Raw genomic sequence first — 18,660 nt, forward strand, 5'->3', positions numbered from 1 at the left:
TGATTAGAATATTGTATGAGGCATTGCTATAAAGAGGACTCGTTCAGAGCATTAATGAATACGCTATCACTGCCCAAGAGTCAGCCCATCGTTCACCTGCTGGTGGATGAGATTCGGCCTTTAGCCGGATGCAGAGCAAGCCCACATGAACCAGCCTCCTTCTGTTTGTGTCCCTCTCACCCTCACCTCCTAGCAGACTGACGTGGGAGGCTGCAACGGGAGCTCATCCATGGCTGTGATCAAAGATTACTATGCACTGAAGGAGAATGAAATTTGTGTGAGCCAAGGTGAGGTGGTCCAGGTCCTCACCGTCAACCAGCAGAACATGTGCCTGGTGTACCAGCCCGCCAGCGACCAATCCCCTGCGGCCGAGGGCTGGGTCCCGGGCAGCATCCTGGCGCCCCTCACCAAAGCCTCAGCAGCCGCAGCAGAAAATAGTGACGGGAGCATCAAGTAAGTGCCTCGTTGGCTTGCCCGGGAGAGGAGTATGTGGATTTTATAAAGTCAGAAACAAACAGCAGAACCCATAGTAGGGAATTACTGCTGCTTACTCTCGACAGTGCCACTGGAGTCAAGGTTTGAGTGCCGGAACCACACGCGTGGGCATCCAGGCTGAATCGTTCCGGTGTCTGGTTGGTGGTGGTGGCGGTGGTTTGTCTTTCCTTTTCGTTTATAATTTTCTGTTCATTTTTTCTCTTTTTTTTCTCCCCAACTTGTTAAGAAAAGAACCCTACTGAAACCCTAGGTGACAAAGACATGCCTTCCGTTGCTACCTTTGCCCCACCACAGGACTCACTGGACTGGACTTCTATTTATATTGTATGAAGTTATGGATATATATATATTTTTTTTTTGATTGACACCAAAAATTTACCTTAGCACAAACGCCAGACCTGTCTTGGTCAGAGGCCTGCTGCTTCTCCCAGGAGAAAGGGAACTTTTTGGTCGTCTGTGGCAATTCCTCCGTGTACAGATTGTAACTTTTTTAATGTCCCCCTCCCCTGTCACTTTAATATATGTTCATGGTCATTTGTAAGATATTTCTTCTCCTTCATTTGGTTGCGAAGACCCTTCCAAACACATTCCTGTATAAAGTGTTTTGCACTATTTAAAGAGACCCATTTGGATGAAGTCAGGCTGTGCAATACGGTGGAGAGTCACAATGTCCATCATTGTACCTGTAATGTAACTAGTAATTTTAAATGTACTATTTTAAATATGTAAAATAAACCTGCACCATGAGCATGTTTTAATGAGCTGAAACACTAGTTGACCCTTTTTCCCCATCTCACTATTCTCGGATTCCTTTTTTTCCCCCCTTTTCTGTATTTTAGGAGTCGGTTGAACACACTGGCAGCTTTTCCTACACAGAAGGTGCCTCTGTCACCAGAGCTCTGACCCTGGTGTTTCCCTTCAAACGGCCCCCTGTTGGTTTTCTCTAACCTCTGAAATGAGGAATGATGCAGGCTGGATGCTGTCCAGAGCATCCCAGCAACTGGGAGACCTGGAGGTGCTGACGTCAGTGAACAACTAAAGAGTAGGGGCCGGGTTTGGCTCGCACTCGCAGCCACCCTCCACTCTGCCCGCTCACCCGTGGAAGGTGGTCACCCAGGGTGGAGGAGGCTCCTGCAGGACCCTGAGCAGTGGCACCAGCAGAACCTTACTGCCTTGGCCCATGCTCTGGGTCAGGGCATAGAGGCTACTGACAGCACCCTGGCCTCGCCAGCTGACCATAGGCCCAGCTGGAAGTGAGTGGTGACCCCTAAGATGTAATGGGCCAACTAATTTTATTCTAAGGACTTGTTGTGGGGGGAAGGGGGATCTTTTAAGAAGCCCTGGGAATAAAGGCCCTCAAAGCACTGAAGTTCTTATTAATCAAGACCCTTGCAGAGCTAACTCAATGATTCATGCTCTAATGATCCAGGCAGTAAGCCCTTCCTCCTCCTTACTTTTGGGTCTGCTGGCCACTTATTTGAACCTTCCATGGGAAGAGAGGTGGGAGGGTGCCAAGCTGGGGAAAAGAGCACAGATGGAAATGCACATTGGTCATCTTGGTTTCTTGTCAGCCACTCTTTCCCAAGTGGCTGTCATGTTTATCAAGGAAGCACACTCACCACACTCTCCACAAAGGCCTGCTATGACCACAGGGGTCAGAGTTGGTTATGATGCCTACAGGATAAATGTCCCTGAAGCCATGTGTCCACCTCTATCCCCAGGCTGTGGCCAAGAGATGGAGGCTCCCCAAACCATGATGATGAGCTCTTCTGGGAACAAGGATCTGAAATTGAGCCTTTCCTGCCACTTACCGTGCTCTGAGCCTTCCTTCTGAATGCTATTTTTAACACCTCTCATTTCTCACCAAGCATACGGAATGGCCCAGAAGGTTTCAATAAACATAGGAACAGCCCATCCTCCCCACCTCCCCACCACCCCCCCACACACACACAGGCACGCTGTGCTGTCTGTACTAAGGGTCTTTTTGACAGGCACTGACTTGACTGGAGCGAGAGACAGGGATTTGAGGTTACAGATAGGCGATGAAAGCTAGAAGTTAACAGAGTGGTAGCATCAAAGGTTAGCTTCCATGACTGATTCTCAAACACAGCAGCTGGAGAAGGTGCTAGGGTTGTAGGGGTCCCAGACAGCCGGCCCACCTTGCAGGCACAGAGAAGGCCCAGCCTGAAGGAGCCCTGTTTCCAAACACACCCAAGAACATGGCTATAATTGCTTTGTCCTACCAGAAGGTCACTCTCGAGCCTGTGTGTTAGGTGATAATGTGTTTTTGGAACACCTTCCTCAGGAGATCCTGGAAGTCCTGACATAGTGGAGATGGGTGGTGGAGCTAGTCCGTATCTTGGAGTATTCTTTTTCCTAAATTGCCTATGGCTCTCCCTTTAATGACGGCTCTTGTCATGGAGCCCTGTCCGCATAGGCCTACATTTGAGAACCAAGGGGAGGCCAGACAATCCTTAAAGGTTCATCCAAATCCGGTGACCACACTCGAAATTGGTAGTACCTGCTCGGAGTCACCAGTGCTGTTTGTGACTTGGCTTTTGCTGACTTTGAGTCCTGATGTATATGGAACTCAGGAGCTTTATTTTGAGCTTCTCTTTTACGTGTATATGTGCAACTTTTAAAAAACATTTATTTATTTAAAAGGCAGAGTGACAGAGAGCTCTTCCATTCACTGATTCACTTCCCAAATGTCTGCAACAACTCGGTCTGGGGCCAGGCCAAAGCCAGAAGCTAGGAAATCCATTCTGGTTTCTGATATATGAGTGGCAGAAGCCCAATTACATGGACTGTCTTCCCAAGCTTATTAACATTGGAAGCAGAGCAGCCAAGACACAAACTAGCACTCCAATAAGAGATGAGGGTATCACAAGCAGCGACTTAACCTGCAGCACCACAACACTGGTCCCTCTTAGCTTCCGTCTTTCTTTGAAGAAGTAGCTCCCAATCCATTTGTGGGAAGAAAGAAGCCAAGATGGTGTGAAAGGGCATCACCACTCCCACCTCCCTGGGAGCACGTATAGGGTCTTGTCCCAACTTGGAAGTTCTAGGCCTTCTAGGATATAGTCTGGGGAACCCTTTACCCTAAAATGTCCAGATAAATGAGTAGTGTTCAACTGTTTATGAAGTCGTATGCACCAGAAAAGTCCTTCTGTCCTGCAGTGTTTGGGAGTGCTCATGCTGTAATGCAAATAGTGAGCTGGAAACCTCAAAGTCAGGCTTCTGGGTCTGTGTGTCTGGCCATGGGAAAGCACTGTGGCCTATCCAGTGTAGGACAGACTTCCCCTGTGTTTCCTGCTTCAGCCCTAACCCTGCTCTTCCCCCATCCACCGTGCCATCAGAGGGGATCTCCTTAGTGCTATCAGGCATGGCCAGTATCCTCTGCCTCCCACTGGGGAGGGCTTTGAGGAACCTGGTACTCATCGTGTCTTCAAATGCTGCAGTCACCCTTGGGCATCTGTTAGGAGGGATCCGAGTTCATCCGCGGTCACTCACCGTCGGCGGTGAAGTCGGGCTCTGCAGGAGCTGGCATGCAGGTTGGGGGCTCTGAAGCCAGGCTTGACGGAAGCGCCTCACCTGCTGACTCAACCCCACCACCTCACTTTGCCCTGAGCTGCCATTTTGATTGGTGCATTTTTTGGTACAACAGGAAGTCATGTTCATGGCATACTCTACGCATGAGAAAGCGGGCAGAAGTGGAGAACACGGGTAAAAATGAAGCCACAGGGCCTCGTAAACCCAAGGATATCCTGGGCAGCAAAGTCTCTGTTAAAGTGAGTAAGGTATTGCGGAGCTGTGTCCCACCTCGCATCCACTCCCACCCTGCAGCATTCTCACGAGGCAACTTGGGTGGATGGGGATCTTTGTTTGTCCCGGTTCGGGAAGGAAAGGGGAAGTAGTTTAGCAGGAATTTGCATGCAAGATCAATTTATTTTTTATTTTTTGTTTCTCCTGGCTACTTCGATTCAAGTAAGTACCTCCTTTATTTTCTTTGATACCTTTCTCTTTTACCGTGCAGATGTTTTGTAGTGAAATTATCTGCAGCATTGTTCTCTTAGACATGCAAGATGCTTGGTTCATACTCAGTCCCTCAGAGCTGCCTACGCGGTAGCCTAGGTTTGAGAACACATACAGCGTACAGAGATTAGGGGTGCCTTCCAAACCCCCAACCCGGTGAAGGCTGAGGTTTGGAATTTGAGGGCCACTGTGTCCTTGGCAAAGTTTCATTTCTTTTCCCCAGAGTTCAGACGACATCAACTCTAGGCCACTTTTCTTGCCTCCCCCACATTGGTGATGCCCCCTGTGTGGTAATAACCCGTCCGTTACTTTGAACTCGCTGATTGAGTCTACACTGGGCAGACCTTGATTCCCCTCATCCTGCACAATAAAAATCTGTTTTCTGTAAACTCGGCCCTCTAGAAAGATCTGCCTCTGCACAATGGAAATTAGGCACTGATTTTTTCGCGCTGTTGTAATACGTGATTATCCGCCTGGCGCTTTGTTACTGAACAAAGTAAGAACAACTGAAACCATTCAAATGTCCTTCTTGGGGAAAAGAAATTCTCGCCCCCCTTCACCCTCACCCAGGACACTCAGCCTCACGGGAGACAGCAGTTTAAGTCCCACGGCACTCCTGCTCCATTCGGTTGCTTCCATTGCTATTTCCCGTGATCCGCGGTCACACACAGTCCCAGCCCCGCTCATGACAAGAGCATGCTGCTGCCCTCAGCGATTGGCCTCTCACCTGAAAAGCACCCGGTTTTCTCTCTGCCCAGTCTCCCATTGCCCATGCTGCTCTGAAGCGCTCCTCTGTCTCCGGCAAAAGCTGCTTGTGTTCTAACTGTGTTCTCTTTCTTCCCCCTTCCTCATGCTGCCAATCAAGGAGACGAACAGTTCCGAGGAGTCTGAGTGTGATGATCTTGACCCTAATACTAGCATGGAGGTAGAAGCAGCTATTGTTGTCCTCTTTTGCTCACTGATTGCCTTTGTTGATGTATTCTGTAACAGTGACCGCGCCACAGTGACTAACCATGCCAGGATACTTTGGGGCATTGGGCACATCTGGCTGTCCCATCACAATTTCTTAAAAAATCAAACAAAAAACTTAGTCGATTTGGGGGAGGGGGTGGCGAGAAACTCTAGATATGTTTTTAAAAACAGAGAAGTTGACGTTTTCACTGATGTTTGCTGAAAGGTTTCTTTGTTGGTGTTTGGCCTTGTGTAGAGAATGCCCTACTTCAGTATTTGAAACTCGGAAGCCGTGTGCATGGAAAGCAGCGCTATAAAGGGCGATTGGCTTCCAGCTAGAAGCAAGAACCTAGTTAGTTTCTCCCTCTTTTCTTCCCTCCCCCTTCCCCTGTTTTTCTTCCTTCCGCTGCTGGCCACTGTCCCCCACACCCCATGGGTTCTGTGCTGCTGTGGGTGTTGATCTGTCACTGTGTGTAGCCAGCTGGTAGCAAAGCAGGCATGTTCGTGCAGCCTGAGAGCACACCTTGGTCCGGTCCCCAGGGCTCATTTGCAGTGGCTGTGCCCACCTTGCAGAGGAAAAGAAGCCCTGGGGAAGGCCGCCGTCCCGGAGCCTTGGCAGAGGCCTCTCTGGAGATGCTGAGACTGGGCCACACAGAGGCCTTGCCCACGCTCCAGGAGGGAATGTGGGAGTGGTAGCAGCGCCTCTACCAGCACGGAACCTCCAGTCTACTCCCCGCTCCTCTTAGCCCCCTGGGTTCTCAGAAGCGAGGCCCTTACTTGGTTTGCCAGTGAGAGACATCATCAAACATTTATAGGCCCTAGAGAATTAGAGCAAACCCAGAGCTGACTTTCTTTGCCACTCTGCCTTGCAGGGTAAATTGTAATGCCCTCCTCCAAATCAGGACCCCTACCCCCAAGCATGGATGAAAGTTGGGAAATTTCATCTAAGCACAAAACAGAACATGTTTTTAAAACCATTCCTTTGTATAGCCCTTGGCTTTTTGCTTAACTAGGTGAACATTTATTGGTCTTATTCCAATTTGACCTAATCCCAAAGAAGTCTGTCACCATGTAATGACAGCCACCACAATACCCAGGAGAGACCACAAGGCTTAAGAACCGGTAAGTCAGCTGGGAAGAAGCCAACTGGATTGGATCAGGTCAGAGGCAAGTGGTTGAAAGTGGGAGTTACCCCAGGATAAAAATGGCCTCTTGTGGCTCTTGGTGTAGCTGGGTGTCACAGAGCTCAGCCTGGCAGGTGTGGATCCACACAGTGCTCCACTGAGGAAAGAGGCGGATATGACATCCATAGCCTAAATGTACCTGAGAGAATGAGGAAGCCAAGGGAAATGTGTGGCTCTCTGTTGCTTGCAGTTCATAGAGTAGGCACCTGCTCCTGTGGAGCCCCCACCTGTCAGCTTGTAGATGCTACATGCACCTGTATGTCCAGGCATACGTTGCATTTGTCAGCTGCAAGTAGAGGAACGTTGGAGAGAGGGAGGGAGAAGGCCAGGGGTTTGTGCTCTGGAAGGCAATGGGGACCTTGTCCAGCCCTGGTGGACTGAGGTGAGACCAGTGAGTATCCCACTCTACTCTGTAAAGGAAGAAGTGACCACAGAGGGATTTGGGATCAAGTGATCAGCACACACAGATGTAACCAGATGTTCCATGCTACATATAGATAAGAAAAAGCATGTGCATACACACACACACACACAGCCCTGCTTCGTGAATTGGACACATTTTTAAGGTTCTTAGTCATCTGAGCCTTGTGCAGGCTGAGTGAGATGGGTCCCCACAAGGTGCTGTGGGGTGCCTGAGCAGCCATTAGGATGCCCATGCTGATGAGAGGAAAACCAAAATTTGCTGATGCATGTACATGTGGACGTGTAGAGTGGAGGCTTCGAATTTCCTTTAGGCAGAGATTTCAATTAACCAGAACTCTCGAGGGGACGTGTGGCTGGCAGCTGCAAATATCCTGCTTAACCCAAGGTTTTGGTAACAGGTATGCTTGCAGCCCTGTGCGTTCTGTGGGGCCCTTCTAACCTCCAGTGAGTTCTCCTTTTGAAATTAACTTGGAGCACATGAGCAGGGGCAGAGGGGAAGCAGGCATCTTGGCCCTGCTAGCTCAGCGTTTGCAGACACGAACACTATGGAGAAAACACACAGGTTAGAGAATGACAACCTGTTCAGCGTGGGAATTTTCTCAAGGGAAACGTGAGTGCGACACCGTAGAAGAAAACGGCATGCCGAAGTGCATCCTGAAGACAGCTGCACCCTGAAGGCCCAGTGTGCAATACAAGAGGGAGGCTCTTGCTACTCACTGCCAATGTGATCACTTTCCCAGACTCCAGCTGGCCGCCAACCGCACCCCTGTCTTGAGAACATGATGCGGCCATAGGTGTCATCTCTTTGGGAGCACGTCCTGTGCTCTGAATGAGCTGAGCTGCAATTCCTCCGGCCTGTGCGAGTCTCTGCTCCTTCAACCCAGCTGCCATCCTGGCACCGCGCACCCTGCACGCTCACCGTGGGCCAGGTCTGAGTGTGAAAGCTGCCCCGCTGGCTGGCACCATTGACCTCACACCAGTGTGTTGGCTCCAGTGCCAGCTGTGGGTGGGCTCTCCTCTCTGCCTCTGCAGGAACCACATCAGTTTGGGTTCCTGTAAGGGGCAATCTTGGACCATCTCTTGTAACATACCAGCTTCTTGCTACCCTCAGGGGTGGCCTATGTCCCTGCCCCACCCTAGTGTTTTGGGGAGAAAGGCACATCCTTGAAAGCTATGTAAAAGGAAAATGAAACACCTTGAACCCTGGGAATCTGGTTTCCAAGCTTTCCCAGATCACTGATTGAAGTAAAGGGAGATGAGTCTGCTCTAACACCCACATCCGCCTTCTTCCCCTGGAGAGACAGACTTGTGACTTCTCACGTACAGCCCCACTCCCCGCCCTCAGCACTGCCAGCCATGCTGGATTGGCTCTAGGTCTGTGCCATCCCCTTGTGGCCACGCCTCATGGAGAACTCTTCCAGAAATGATGAGTGTCTGTCTACACAGTTCAGCTTTACCTTGCACTGGTTAAACTTTGAGGGTAGGAGCGAGGGGCAGGAACTGTATGTGAGACACGTTTCTTTATGGAAGAGGAGCCAAATGAGGCTAAAAGTGAAACACGAGAGTTCCTTGGGAACAAGTTGAGATTCATTTTCTTTCCAGTACGGCAGAGGCTGCTGATTGCCTTTTACTGGGCTGGGAAGCACATGCCAGCCTGCCAGCTGCCTCACTCCCACCCTGCCCCCGTGTCTTCATTAAGACCCCAGGCTGGAGCCAGGGCATCTGCCCTTGTTCAGTCCATGTCCATCTGTAAGGAGTCTGGCTCCTTCCTGGACTCTACTGGGTTTCTCTTCCTGCCCAGGCGAGGCAGCTTCCCACACCCATTCCACCTCTGAAAAGTTGAGGATTGTCAGTTCTCACCATCTTGCACCCCATCCCCAGGGCAGCCACCTGCCTCCCTCTCACAACAGGGTCAAAAGGCCTGCTGCACCAGCCACCCAGTCTTAGGTCTCTGTCTTGGATAAGGACTCTCAGACCAGCTTTTATGTCAAGTCTGGTTAGTTGCACACATGCAAGCTTATTTTTGAAAGCCCAGTACTACTTGTAGCAGGGAAAGTCAGTCCATCAGAGTAAGAGGTTGTCGTGATCCCAAGAAGACTCCGCCTCTGCCCTGGCTGTTCCGCGTGCACCTGCTCCATGACACAGACCAACTTTAGACGACATTACCCTGTCATAGGCCAGCTTGGAAGTGAGAGTGGGGAAGGGATCCTATAGGAGGAGGTTCTGAAAGGTGAGTGAGAGCAAGCACTTGGGAAGGTGAAGCTGATTTTGTAGGAAATTTCCAATCAGGATACAAATCAGACTTTCCAAATGCAGTCATCACCATCCACTTCCAGAACTTTCTCATCATCTCAACCAAAACTCTGCTAAATGGATTGCTCTAGGTTATAAATCAATAAAAGACTACGCATTACAACCAAAACAAAAAAAGAAACTCTGTGCTCACTAGACAATACCTCCCTAGTCCCTTCCACTGCTGCCTCCCCCCCATGCCTTCACCTTTAAAAGAGGAAACAGCTGCAGAAAGATGTAACTTTCTGTGCCGAAACTAGAAGGCAAGGTGGTTTGGGGTCTTCCCTGGCCACTGCTTCCTCTCCCACACCACCCTACAGCACTTGGAGCTCCCCCTCCAGATGGGTTTCAATCTGATACACAGATCCTGGCAGTGGAGAAGACCTGGCCTCGGGTGGCAGCTTCCTTGTGTGTGAATGTGGTACTCCATCTTCCAGTTCAACATATTTCTACCCATCCTGGCTTTCCAAGGCTGAAGTATGATGCAAACAGAAATCACAGAGGCAGTATCGCACGGAAAGAACACTGGAACAGGAATCAGAAAACCAGCTTCAGATGTGGGTACTGTCAGCCATGTGACCTGGGGCCTGTTAACCTCTCTGAGCCTTGGGTTTCTCTATGGGCGGCAGCACAGCGCCGAGGGTAACCCACTGGGGACCATGCAGGTCTGAAGTGTGCCAGCAAAGACCTTGTTCTCCTAGCATTTCTGACTCGGAAAACAGAGACCCAGACAGAAGAGGAAGCAGAAGATTCAATGATTTCGTGCTTTGCCCAAAACTTGCTTTTCAGGGAGGGTGGTAGGAGTGGCCTGGGCAGAGTTCTTCCTGAAGCCCGACTGGCATAACCACTCCTGGTGGGGGAAGGGTTTGAGTGGCCAGCGCTGGCTGCTGCTCCTCCCTCAAGCCCATGATTCCCCTGCCCCGGCCTGCGGCTCCCACCTCCATTGCCCTGGCCTCCTCCCCGGAGATTCCAAGCTTCAAAATGACCTGGCCAGATGGGCTGAAGGAAACTTTTACCCCCCTAGTCAGGTGGCTGGCCTGGCATCACCAGAGTGTTTCCACCAACGCCTGTGTCTGCATTTTACAAAAAGAATTTTTATGCAAAGAACCCTTTGGAGGAAAAGGAGGTGAAGCATTATTTGCCTCCTGCTGTGTTTTGACAGAATATTTTCTTTGTAACATATCTGATGGGTTTGGCTAGCAGACCCTCCCTGTCTGGCTTTGCCCTGACTCCCCAAGCAAGCTGATTTATATTCCACCGCTGAGAGGAGAGAACTTAGCACGCGGGAGCCAGCCTTTCCCTCTCCTGGGAGCACTGTAAGAAGATCTCCCTCTGCACAATCACGGCTGCGCTGCTGTTTGTTCCTTTCAGTCACCCTCCTAGAGGAAGCAGGGTCAGGAGCTCCTGGCCCTACAACCACTAACAAGAACAGGTCTCGATCGTGGTGGTTGGCGAGGGAGGCCAGCCTGGCACCTGACTTGGAGGAAGTCGGCTTGCTCACGAAGGCCCAGGTCCTTTCCTAAGAAGGGTCAAGCTCAGGCCCTCCCTTGTTGCACCTCAGCTGTGGGAGGAGACTTTCTTCCCGGACCACTTTTTAAATCCCTTGACAGCTGGGTGGACGATTTGGCCTCGCCCACGCCCTTTCCCAGTGACTCAGGAGCCCAGAGCAGCCAACAAAGTCCAGTTGCACAGGCTGGAAATATCTAACCTGGTTTCTCAGGGTAACAGTCACCCAGCACACCCTCGGCTGTGCACATCCTGTGTCACCCTCACCCTAGTGCGGAGCCCAAGCCCATTTACACTAGTGACATTATAAGGCGTCATTGCCCAGGAAAAGTTGCTTTAAGAGCGAAGGCCACTGCCTCCCCACCTTCCATGCTGTCAAAGTTCACCTGCAGGCTCACCCACTGCAAGTTCCTACTCACTCCAATTTAACACAACTTGGTTAACACAGGGCATTGCAGTGAGTACCGTGGCCGGCCGACACATTATGTAAGACTGGGTTCTAAGCTTAATCATACAGTAGAGGGAAGCAGGCTTGATTAAATGTCTCTGTTGCATAGCAGACTGCAAAACTTGCTCTGGCAGAGTCAGGGGGAGGAACTGATCGGTTCTGCCTGGAGCTGTTCATTCATTCACCAGTAGACGTTTGCATGCTCACTCTGTGCTAGGCTTACAGTAATAGAAGCTACTATTGAGCAGTCTTCCCTGTGTAACTGGCTCTGTGCTGAATGCTCTCCTCCCAACATCATCATGATGAGGGCGCTGTTAGCACTATTCCCACTGTATAGATAAGAAGATTGGAGCGCAGAGGGTTACCTAATTACCTCAAAGTTGTATATTCCCAGGAAGCCTATGAGCCTGGGCACTGAGTCGCACACCAGCAGTTGTATGGGTTGTAGGGACTAAGAGGACACAGGCAGTCTTAGGGAAGGGCAATAGGTGAGGAAAGAGCCTGAACAAAGGCCCTGAAGTATGAAGGATCCTAGCACATGTTGAGAAGGTTCATGGCCTGGGTACCTGGAGGAAGCATCGTGGGAGATAAAGCCTGGCAGACGAGTTGAGACCAGACTTCAGGGGCCTACACGGACTGGTTAGGGAGCAGGACTTGATCCAAAAAACAGCAAGAGGTTTTTAGGCCGAGTTGGTGTGATTCATTCTCTGTTGAAGGAAGGTAACTGGCATCTCTGTAAACAATGGTGGGAAGTTGGAAAATGTCTAAGGGGTGGACAGGGAGAAGAATGAGAGCCAGTGAAAGGCCAGGGAAGAGCAGGGGAGAGGCTGAGCATGGAGTGGGAGGCCAGGGAAGGGGCATCAGGCGACGGGCACTCCCACCTGGGGGCTCCAAAGGAGCCAAGGTCAACCTCTCCCTTGTCCTCAGAGAAAATTTGAACCTGTTCTGGCTCCAGAGACTCAACATTGTTTCACCCATTGAAAGACATTTTGAAGGTTGGAGAATAATTGGCCTAATCACAAAGCGGTGAGACCCCAATACACTCATGCACAAAGACCATCCAAAGTGAAGATCCTGGCTGTCAAGCGGGACATGTGATTTATGAAGAAGAAGCTGCAGCACCCCCCTGCAGCATCCCTGGGTCCTGATTGGCTGCGGAGACCACCTGGACACCGGTACCCACCAGCGACGAACTCCCTTTTTGTTCCTTTCTCAGCAGCTGTTCTGAGTATACGTGATATAATTTTTTTTTTCATTTTTTGCTAGAAGTCATGTTTTTACCCTTTTCTTTCTGGGGATACACTAAATGTGATCTAACCAAGATACCAAGGGGTAAAGGAGTTGAATTTGGACTAGAAATATCCATAAAACAATTACTGTGCTTGACGTGTAGACATGTATAGAGACCTGACTCAGCAATTGGTGATTATAGACTTTGCTCAGAAATACATGGAACTTTGTACAGTTGATCGTAATAATTGATCACAGAGCAAACCTCAACAAAAGCCAAGGATTCGATATCATATAGACCAGACTCACCAACTACAACTAATTATACAATTAAAAGACCTTTTTAAATATCATACATTTAGGAATTTTAAGCATTTCTATTACAATTGAGTCACAGAATGAAAGTTGAAAAAAAGAACTGAATGATAATGGAAATACTTGAAGATAAGGAAGTACTTGGAAGAGAATTCAGTTGCTATTTGGAATCGTGTTGAAATCACAATTTTTAAATTGCAGCTTGTTTTCCATTCATTTAGAAATGAACAGAGATAGGAATGTTTCCTAAAAATTAAGAAGATTGTGTCTGATTTGGATAGATTAACAATATGAACAGTTAAGTCTCCAAACCAGAAATGATACCTAAATTTTTAGAAATTATTTTTCTGATATCTGGTTGTATCTCCACGACTCATTACCTAATTTCCTCCCCTTCCTCTGATGCCCAGGGCACAAGCATACAGGGATGAGAGAGGAGAGGAGAGCGTAGCCTCTTTGGTTCACTCAAGGTAGCTCTGAGTTGAGTTCAAGACATCTGGTTTGAGTTTTCACTTCCTCAGGACTCTCAACATGTAGTTTGGAGCTGTGTTTTGTGATGGCGATGAGGGATTTGGAAAGAATGGGGTCAGGGGATTCTCTGGGAGTCAGCTGACAATGGCTTTTCTAGACAGTTTCACCCTCATTCTCACAGTCTGGGACACAGGCAAGAAGCACAGCATCCCTCAAGCTCGGGTTGGGTTCCTCACTCTGGGTGCTTTACCGCTGAGTCTCTCCTCTTACCTCACTGCCCGAAAATCAAGAGTACAGTGCATTTCTCTCCCGGAGAACAAAGCTAGGTTGCTGTGGACCACGCTGCTGTGCGTCTCGGTTCTGGCTTGGAACAAGCACTGCCAGCTGCCGCCCTCTGCTGTCCAGGCCCAGCCAGCTCCCCAGGGCGCTTTCCCGCTGTGCACCAGCCTCCTTCCTCCTGCCTGCTCTTGTGCCGGCCCCCAGGGACAGCACGTGTGCGTTTTATATGGACAACGTCATGTGTCCTCCCCTGCCACTGCTAGTTCAGATTCCAGTTCTCTGCTCCTTCCCATCCACCACTGTACATGGACCCCCAAGATGTTTCTAAAAAAGGAACACATTTGATTTCAAGAAACCCTTGAAGCTCAGGTCTTGGGTGGACACCTCAAGTCCCTGCACACCCGAACAATGATCACTAGACCCGCCGGTCCAGACACCTTAATTCTAGCGACCTCAGTTCATCTGCTACAACAAATATTTGATCTCCTGTGCGAGATTCCGTATTCAACACCATCGTGATGGTGCATAAAACGTGAAGAGGTTACTTCTTCAGAGGGTATGCAGATCTGGTCGGGCAAGTAAAGCACAGGTGAGATCATGAGATGCGAGGTATTCACAGAGCCGTGCAGGTGCTGCCTCTAGAAGAGTTCGTTGACTGAACCACAAGATCCCCAGCAATCAACATTCCCAATGAACGGAAGTGGGAAAACACTCCAAGTTCATGGCAAACCGTTTTCTCGGCTCTCCTTCCAAACTCAGGAGCCCAGCACCTTACTGTTCCATGGGTTTGACAACTCTCAGTGGAGCACTTGTGTGCCAGCTATTGTGCTGGGCCTGGAGGCAATGATAGTGAACAAAACAGCAAGGTCTTCATGAACCCAGGAGCCTTGCAGTCTGTCCCTGGGAAGCCCTGGATGGCTACATAGGTAATGAGAACCCCGTGAGAAGGCTGCCACGACCCTCCTCCAGTCCACGCTCTGATTTGCTTCTAAGTAGCAGGAGGAGAGGTAAGGGAGAAAGCTTCAGTGGGTATGACCTGCAGTCAAAGTTAGCCTGAGTCCTGCACAGACTCTTGGTCCTTGATGAAGGAGTTTGAAGGGGAAGGCTAGATAGCCATGGAATGGAGAGGGAGGTAGGAGGCAAAGCTGAGCAAGCAGGCCTCCGGGGTCAATGACAGATTCCCACAGTGCTTTTCCCAAGAGGCCCCCACTGCACTAAAGGCAATGATGGCTGCGATGCAAAAGCTCTGGTGCCGCTCTCTGCCACCCTCTGTGATCCCACACTTCACTCCCCTGTCTCCTGGGAGAAATAGGGATGCAGAACACCTGCTCTGCCCTTCCTCCAGGTTTGGAGGGCAAATGGAGAGTTTGTGGGTGCTTTACGACTGCCAGGTGATGCTGCACCAATCAGTGATGGCATTGCCATTGTGAACAGCACCTGGGCTACCCCAGTGGTGAGGAATGAAGCCGATGGCCTCCACCAGACCCTTCCAGTGGAGAACCTGCAATCGAGCTCTGCTGGCATCCTTTCTCTCCAATGTCCCTTCTTATGTCTACATCCAAATTAAGAATATTTTCTTTCTGGACAGCACATGTATTCAGTGGTAGCATAATTGGTGTCTGTGATGAGAAAAAGGAGGAAGGCAAGAAATTCTCGAACTGGCAGTTTGAGCTGTTTTCTTGTAAAAGTACTGCCACCGTGCAGGTTTCTGACGCCCTACCTGAGCTTTTACAGCATGTGAACCTGCTTCTGGTGTCTCGGCTTGCCGTTCATGTCCACTGTAAGACGCAATCTCTTGGTGCCGGCGCTGTGGTACAGCAGGTTAACACCCTGGCCTGAAGTGCTGGCATCCCATATGGGCACCGATTCTAGTCCCGGCTGCTCCTCTTCTGATCCAGCTCTCTGCTATGGCCTGGGAAAGCAGTAGAAGATGGCCCAAGTCCTTGGGCCCCTGCACCTGCATGGGAGACCTGGAAGAAGCTCCTGGCTCCTGGCTTTGGATGGGCGCAGCTCCGGCCATTGCGGCCAATTGGGGAGTGAACCACCGAATGGAAGACTTCTCTCTCTCTATGCCTCTCCTCTCTCTGTGTAACTCTGACTTTCAAATAAATAAATAAATCTTTAAAAAAAAAGATGCAATCTCTTGCTGCTGTGGATGCCTCTCCTGATGGGAGACACAGGTCATTGAACCAGTTCGGCAGCATTATCCAATTGTTCTACTCTAGAGTCCTTTTTCAAACTTATTTGAGAGCGAGAGAGCGAGAGAGAGAGAGCACTCACATCCACTGGATTACTTTACAAATGTCCACACTGATGGGCTGGCCTGGGCCTCGGAGCCAGAAACCCAAGTACTTGGGCCATCACTGCTTTCCCTCTGGGCTCACACCGGCAGGAAGCAGAGTCAAGAGCCACAGTGGGAACTGAACCCAAGTACCCCAGTGTGGGATATGGGCATCTTAACTGCTGGGGCACCTGCCAGCCCCTCAGAGCCCTTCTGTATGAGTATGGGCAGAGGCAGGGTAGAGGAGGGTGCAGGCAGCTTGTGAACATCAGGCACTGAATCAAATGCAAGCAGCGTCGAATTCTGTCTTCGTCAGCAGACCATTGGCCCAGTGAGGGTGTAAATGTGTCTGCCTCGCTCCCTGCCCAGCTGCGACCACCCAAGTGTCAGCTCAAGAAACAGTCATCAAGGAAATTGAATCCTTGCATCAAACAGCCATTCCACGTGGGCACTAGTATCCCCAACTCCCAGAGCAACTGAGTCCCATGTTGCTTAAGAATATTGTCCTAGGCAAGAGAGTGGCCTGGGAGCCGGCACTGTGGCAGAATGGATTAGAGGCACCTGCAATGCTGACATTCATATGGGCGCCAGTTCGAGTCCCAGCTGCTCCACTTCCGATCCAGCTCTCTGCTATGGCCTGGGAAAGCAGTGGAAGATGGTCCAAGTGCTTGGGCCCCTGCACCCTTGTGGCAGACCTGGAAGAAGCTCCTGGTTCCTAGATTGGGCCCAAGTCCTGGCCTTTGAAGCCATTTGGGCAGTGAATGAAAAGATAGAAGATCTCCCTTTCCCTGTCTCTCTGTAACTCTGCCTTTCAAATAAATAAAATAATTCTTCATTTAAGGGGGGCAGGGAGGGGTGCTGGCTACATGCTGTCAGCTCCCAGAGTCTGCCGTGCTGCACAGCGGGCTGGCAGGCCCTCTCTCAGAGGCTGCGGATGCTATGATCTTCGATCATTTCCCAGAACGCATGCAGCCCGTCTGTGTCCCAGACAGACTCTAGTCACGTACCCTGCGTACGTATAGTCACATAGGATGATTGTATAGATCTTTCAGTCCTATTTTGAGATTCTGTTTGTGAACCAGTCCTAAATTCTTGGGAGAACTGGGATGAAGTCAAAGGTCAAATACACTTCACCAACATGTATTAAATGCCCGTCACACCCGTGACCCTGGTGTAGGGCCCTGAGGTTTCTGTCCTTAAAGAATTTGCCATCCAATAGAGCTCACTCAACATTTTTTCTTTAAAATGCAAATTACTGTAAAAGTGAAACATGCCTATTGCAGGCTATTTGGAAAGCCCAGGTAAGAGAAAACAGGAAAAAGTCACCCAAACCTCAGATAACTTTTTGTAAACCCTAAGGGCAGTATTCCTGATAGCCCTAAGGCTATCAGTATTCCTCTATCCACAAAACCATGCACAGTCATAGAGCAGAAGATGAACTTAGTTGAAGTTTTTTGAATTTGGGCAAGAGCTATTTTTTAAAAAAAAATTAGAGGGCTTTTATTTAATGAATACAAATTCCATAGGTACAGCTTTTAGGAATATAGAGGTTCTTCCCCCATACCCGCCCTCCCACCCCCACTCCCATCACATCTCCTCCTCCCTCTCCCATCCCAGTCTTCATTAAGATTTGTTTTTAATTAACTTCATATACAGAAGACCAACTCTATACTAAGTAAAGATTTCAACAGTTTGTACACATACACACACACACACACACCAGGTATAAAGTACAGATAGAGAACAAGTTTTACAGTTATTTCTCATAGTACAACTCATTAAGGACAGAGGTCCCACATGGGGAGTAAGTGCACGGTGACTCCTGTTGTTTACTTAACAATTAACTCTTATTTTTTACGTCAGTGACCATGTGATGCTCTTGACTTGAGCTGCCAAGGCTATGGAAGCCTTTTGAATCCACAAACCCCATTGGTATTTAGACAGGGCCATAAGCAAAATGGAAGTTCTCTCCTCCCTTCAGAGAAAAGTACCTCCTTCTTTGATGGCCACTTCTGGGAAAGCTGTTCTTAACCCCACTACCCTGGGGTAGCCACTATGACCATTTAAAACATATTCTCTTTTTTTAAAAAATGATTCACTTATTTGTTTGAAAGGCAGAGTGACAGGGAGAAGCAAAGAGAGATCTTCCATCTGCTGGTTCACTCCCCAAACACCCAAAACAGCCAAGGCAGAGCCAGGAGCCAGGAGCTCCATCCAGATCTCCCTTGTGGGTGAGAGGAGCTCAGGTACTCAGGCCGTCATCTGCCAGACACACGGGCAGGAAGCTGGGTCAGAAGAGATGGGGCTCGATTGCAGGCGCTCCAAAACCGGATGCGGGTGTCCCAGGTGGCGACTGTGCCACAACGCCCACCCCAAAATTATTCTCAGACTCCTTTTCTTTAGGAATTGGCCTGCTCTGGTTCTCCCAAGCCGCCTAAGCCAGATAAAGGCACGGCCTCTTTAGCGCCCCCTGCAGGTGACATGGTGCCCCTGACCGCGTTGACTGGTAGCTGCTCAACTGGAGCAGCCCTTTGCATCCCTCGCTCTGCTGTGCCCTGGGATCTCCTCACACAGAGGGATCTCTTGGGTGTGGGGGAAGCAGCAGCTTTCACCAAACACGGCCAGGTAATCTCATCCCCCACCACCACCCCAGGAGAGCCTCAGGGGCCAGAAGCCGGTTTATCCAGGATCAGTTCCCTCGGACAGAGCGCAGCTTCCGGCGGCACGCTTTAAAGTGGGCTGCGTGGAGA

General features: G+C 49.8%; 1 protein-coding gene across 10 annotated transcripts in view; it reads left to right on the forward strand.

Annotated features, from left to right (window-relative positions):
* The window catches only part of KALRN (kalirin RhoGEF kinase), a 737,253-nt gene that overhangs the window by 697,998 nt on the left and 20,595 nt on the right, over positions 1 to 18,660 (forward strand). For 2 of the 10 annotated variants that reach the window (XM_062209080.1, XM_062209024.1), the window contains 3 exons: positions 194 to 453; positions 4,163 to 4,286; positions 5,396 to 5,455. In XM_062209080.1, coding sequence (XP_062065064.1) covers positions 194 to 453; positions 4,163 to 4,286; positions 5,396 to 5,455 — 444 coding nt within the window. Of the gene's footprint in view, positions 1 to 193; positions 458 to 721; positions 1,255 to 4,162; positions 4,287 to 5,395; positions 5,456 to 18,660 lie in introns of those variants that run through there. The other 8 variants (XM_062209004.1, XM_062209089.1, XM_062209042.1 and 5 more) reach the window with 5 other exon arrangements.

This window comes from Lepus europaeus, chromosome 2 (genome assembly GCF_033115175.1).
Source record: "Lepus europaeus isolate LE1 chromosome 2, mLepTim1.pri, whole genome shotgun sequence".
Classification (NCBI taxonomy): Eukaryota; Metazoa; Chordata; class Mammalia; order Lagomorpha; family Leporidae; genus Lepus; species Lepus europaeus.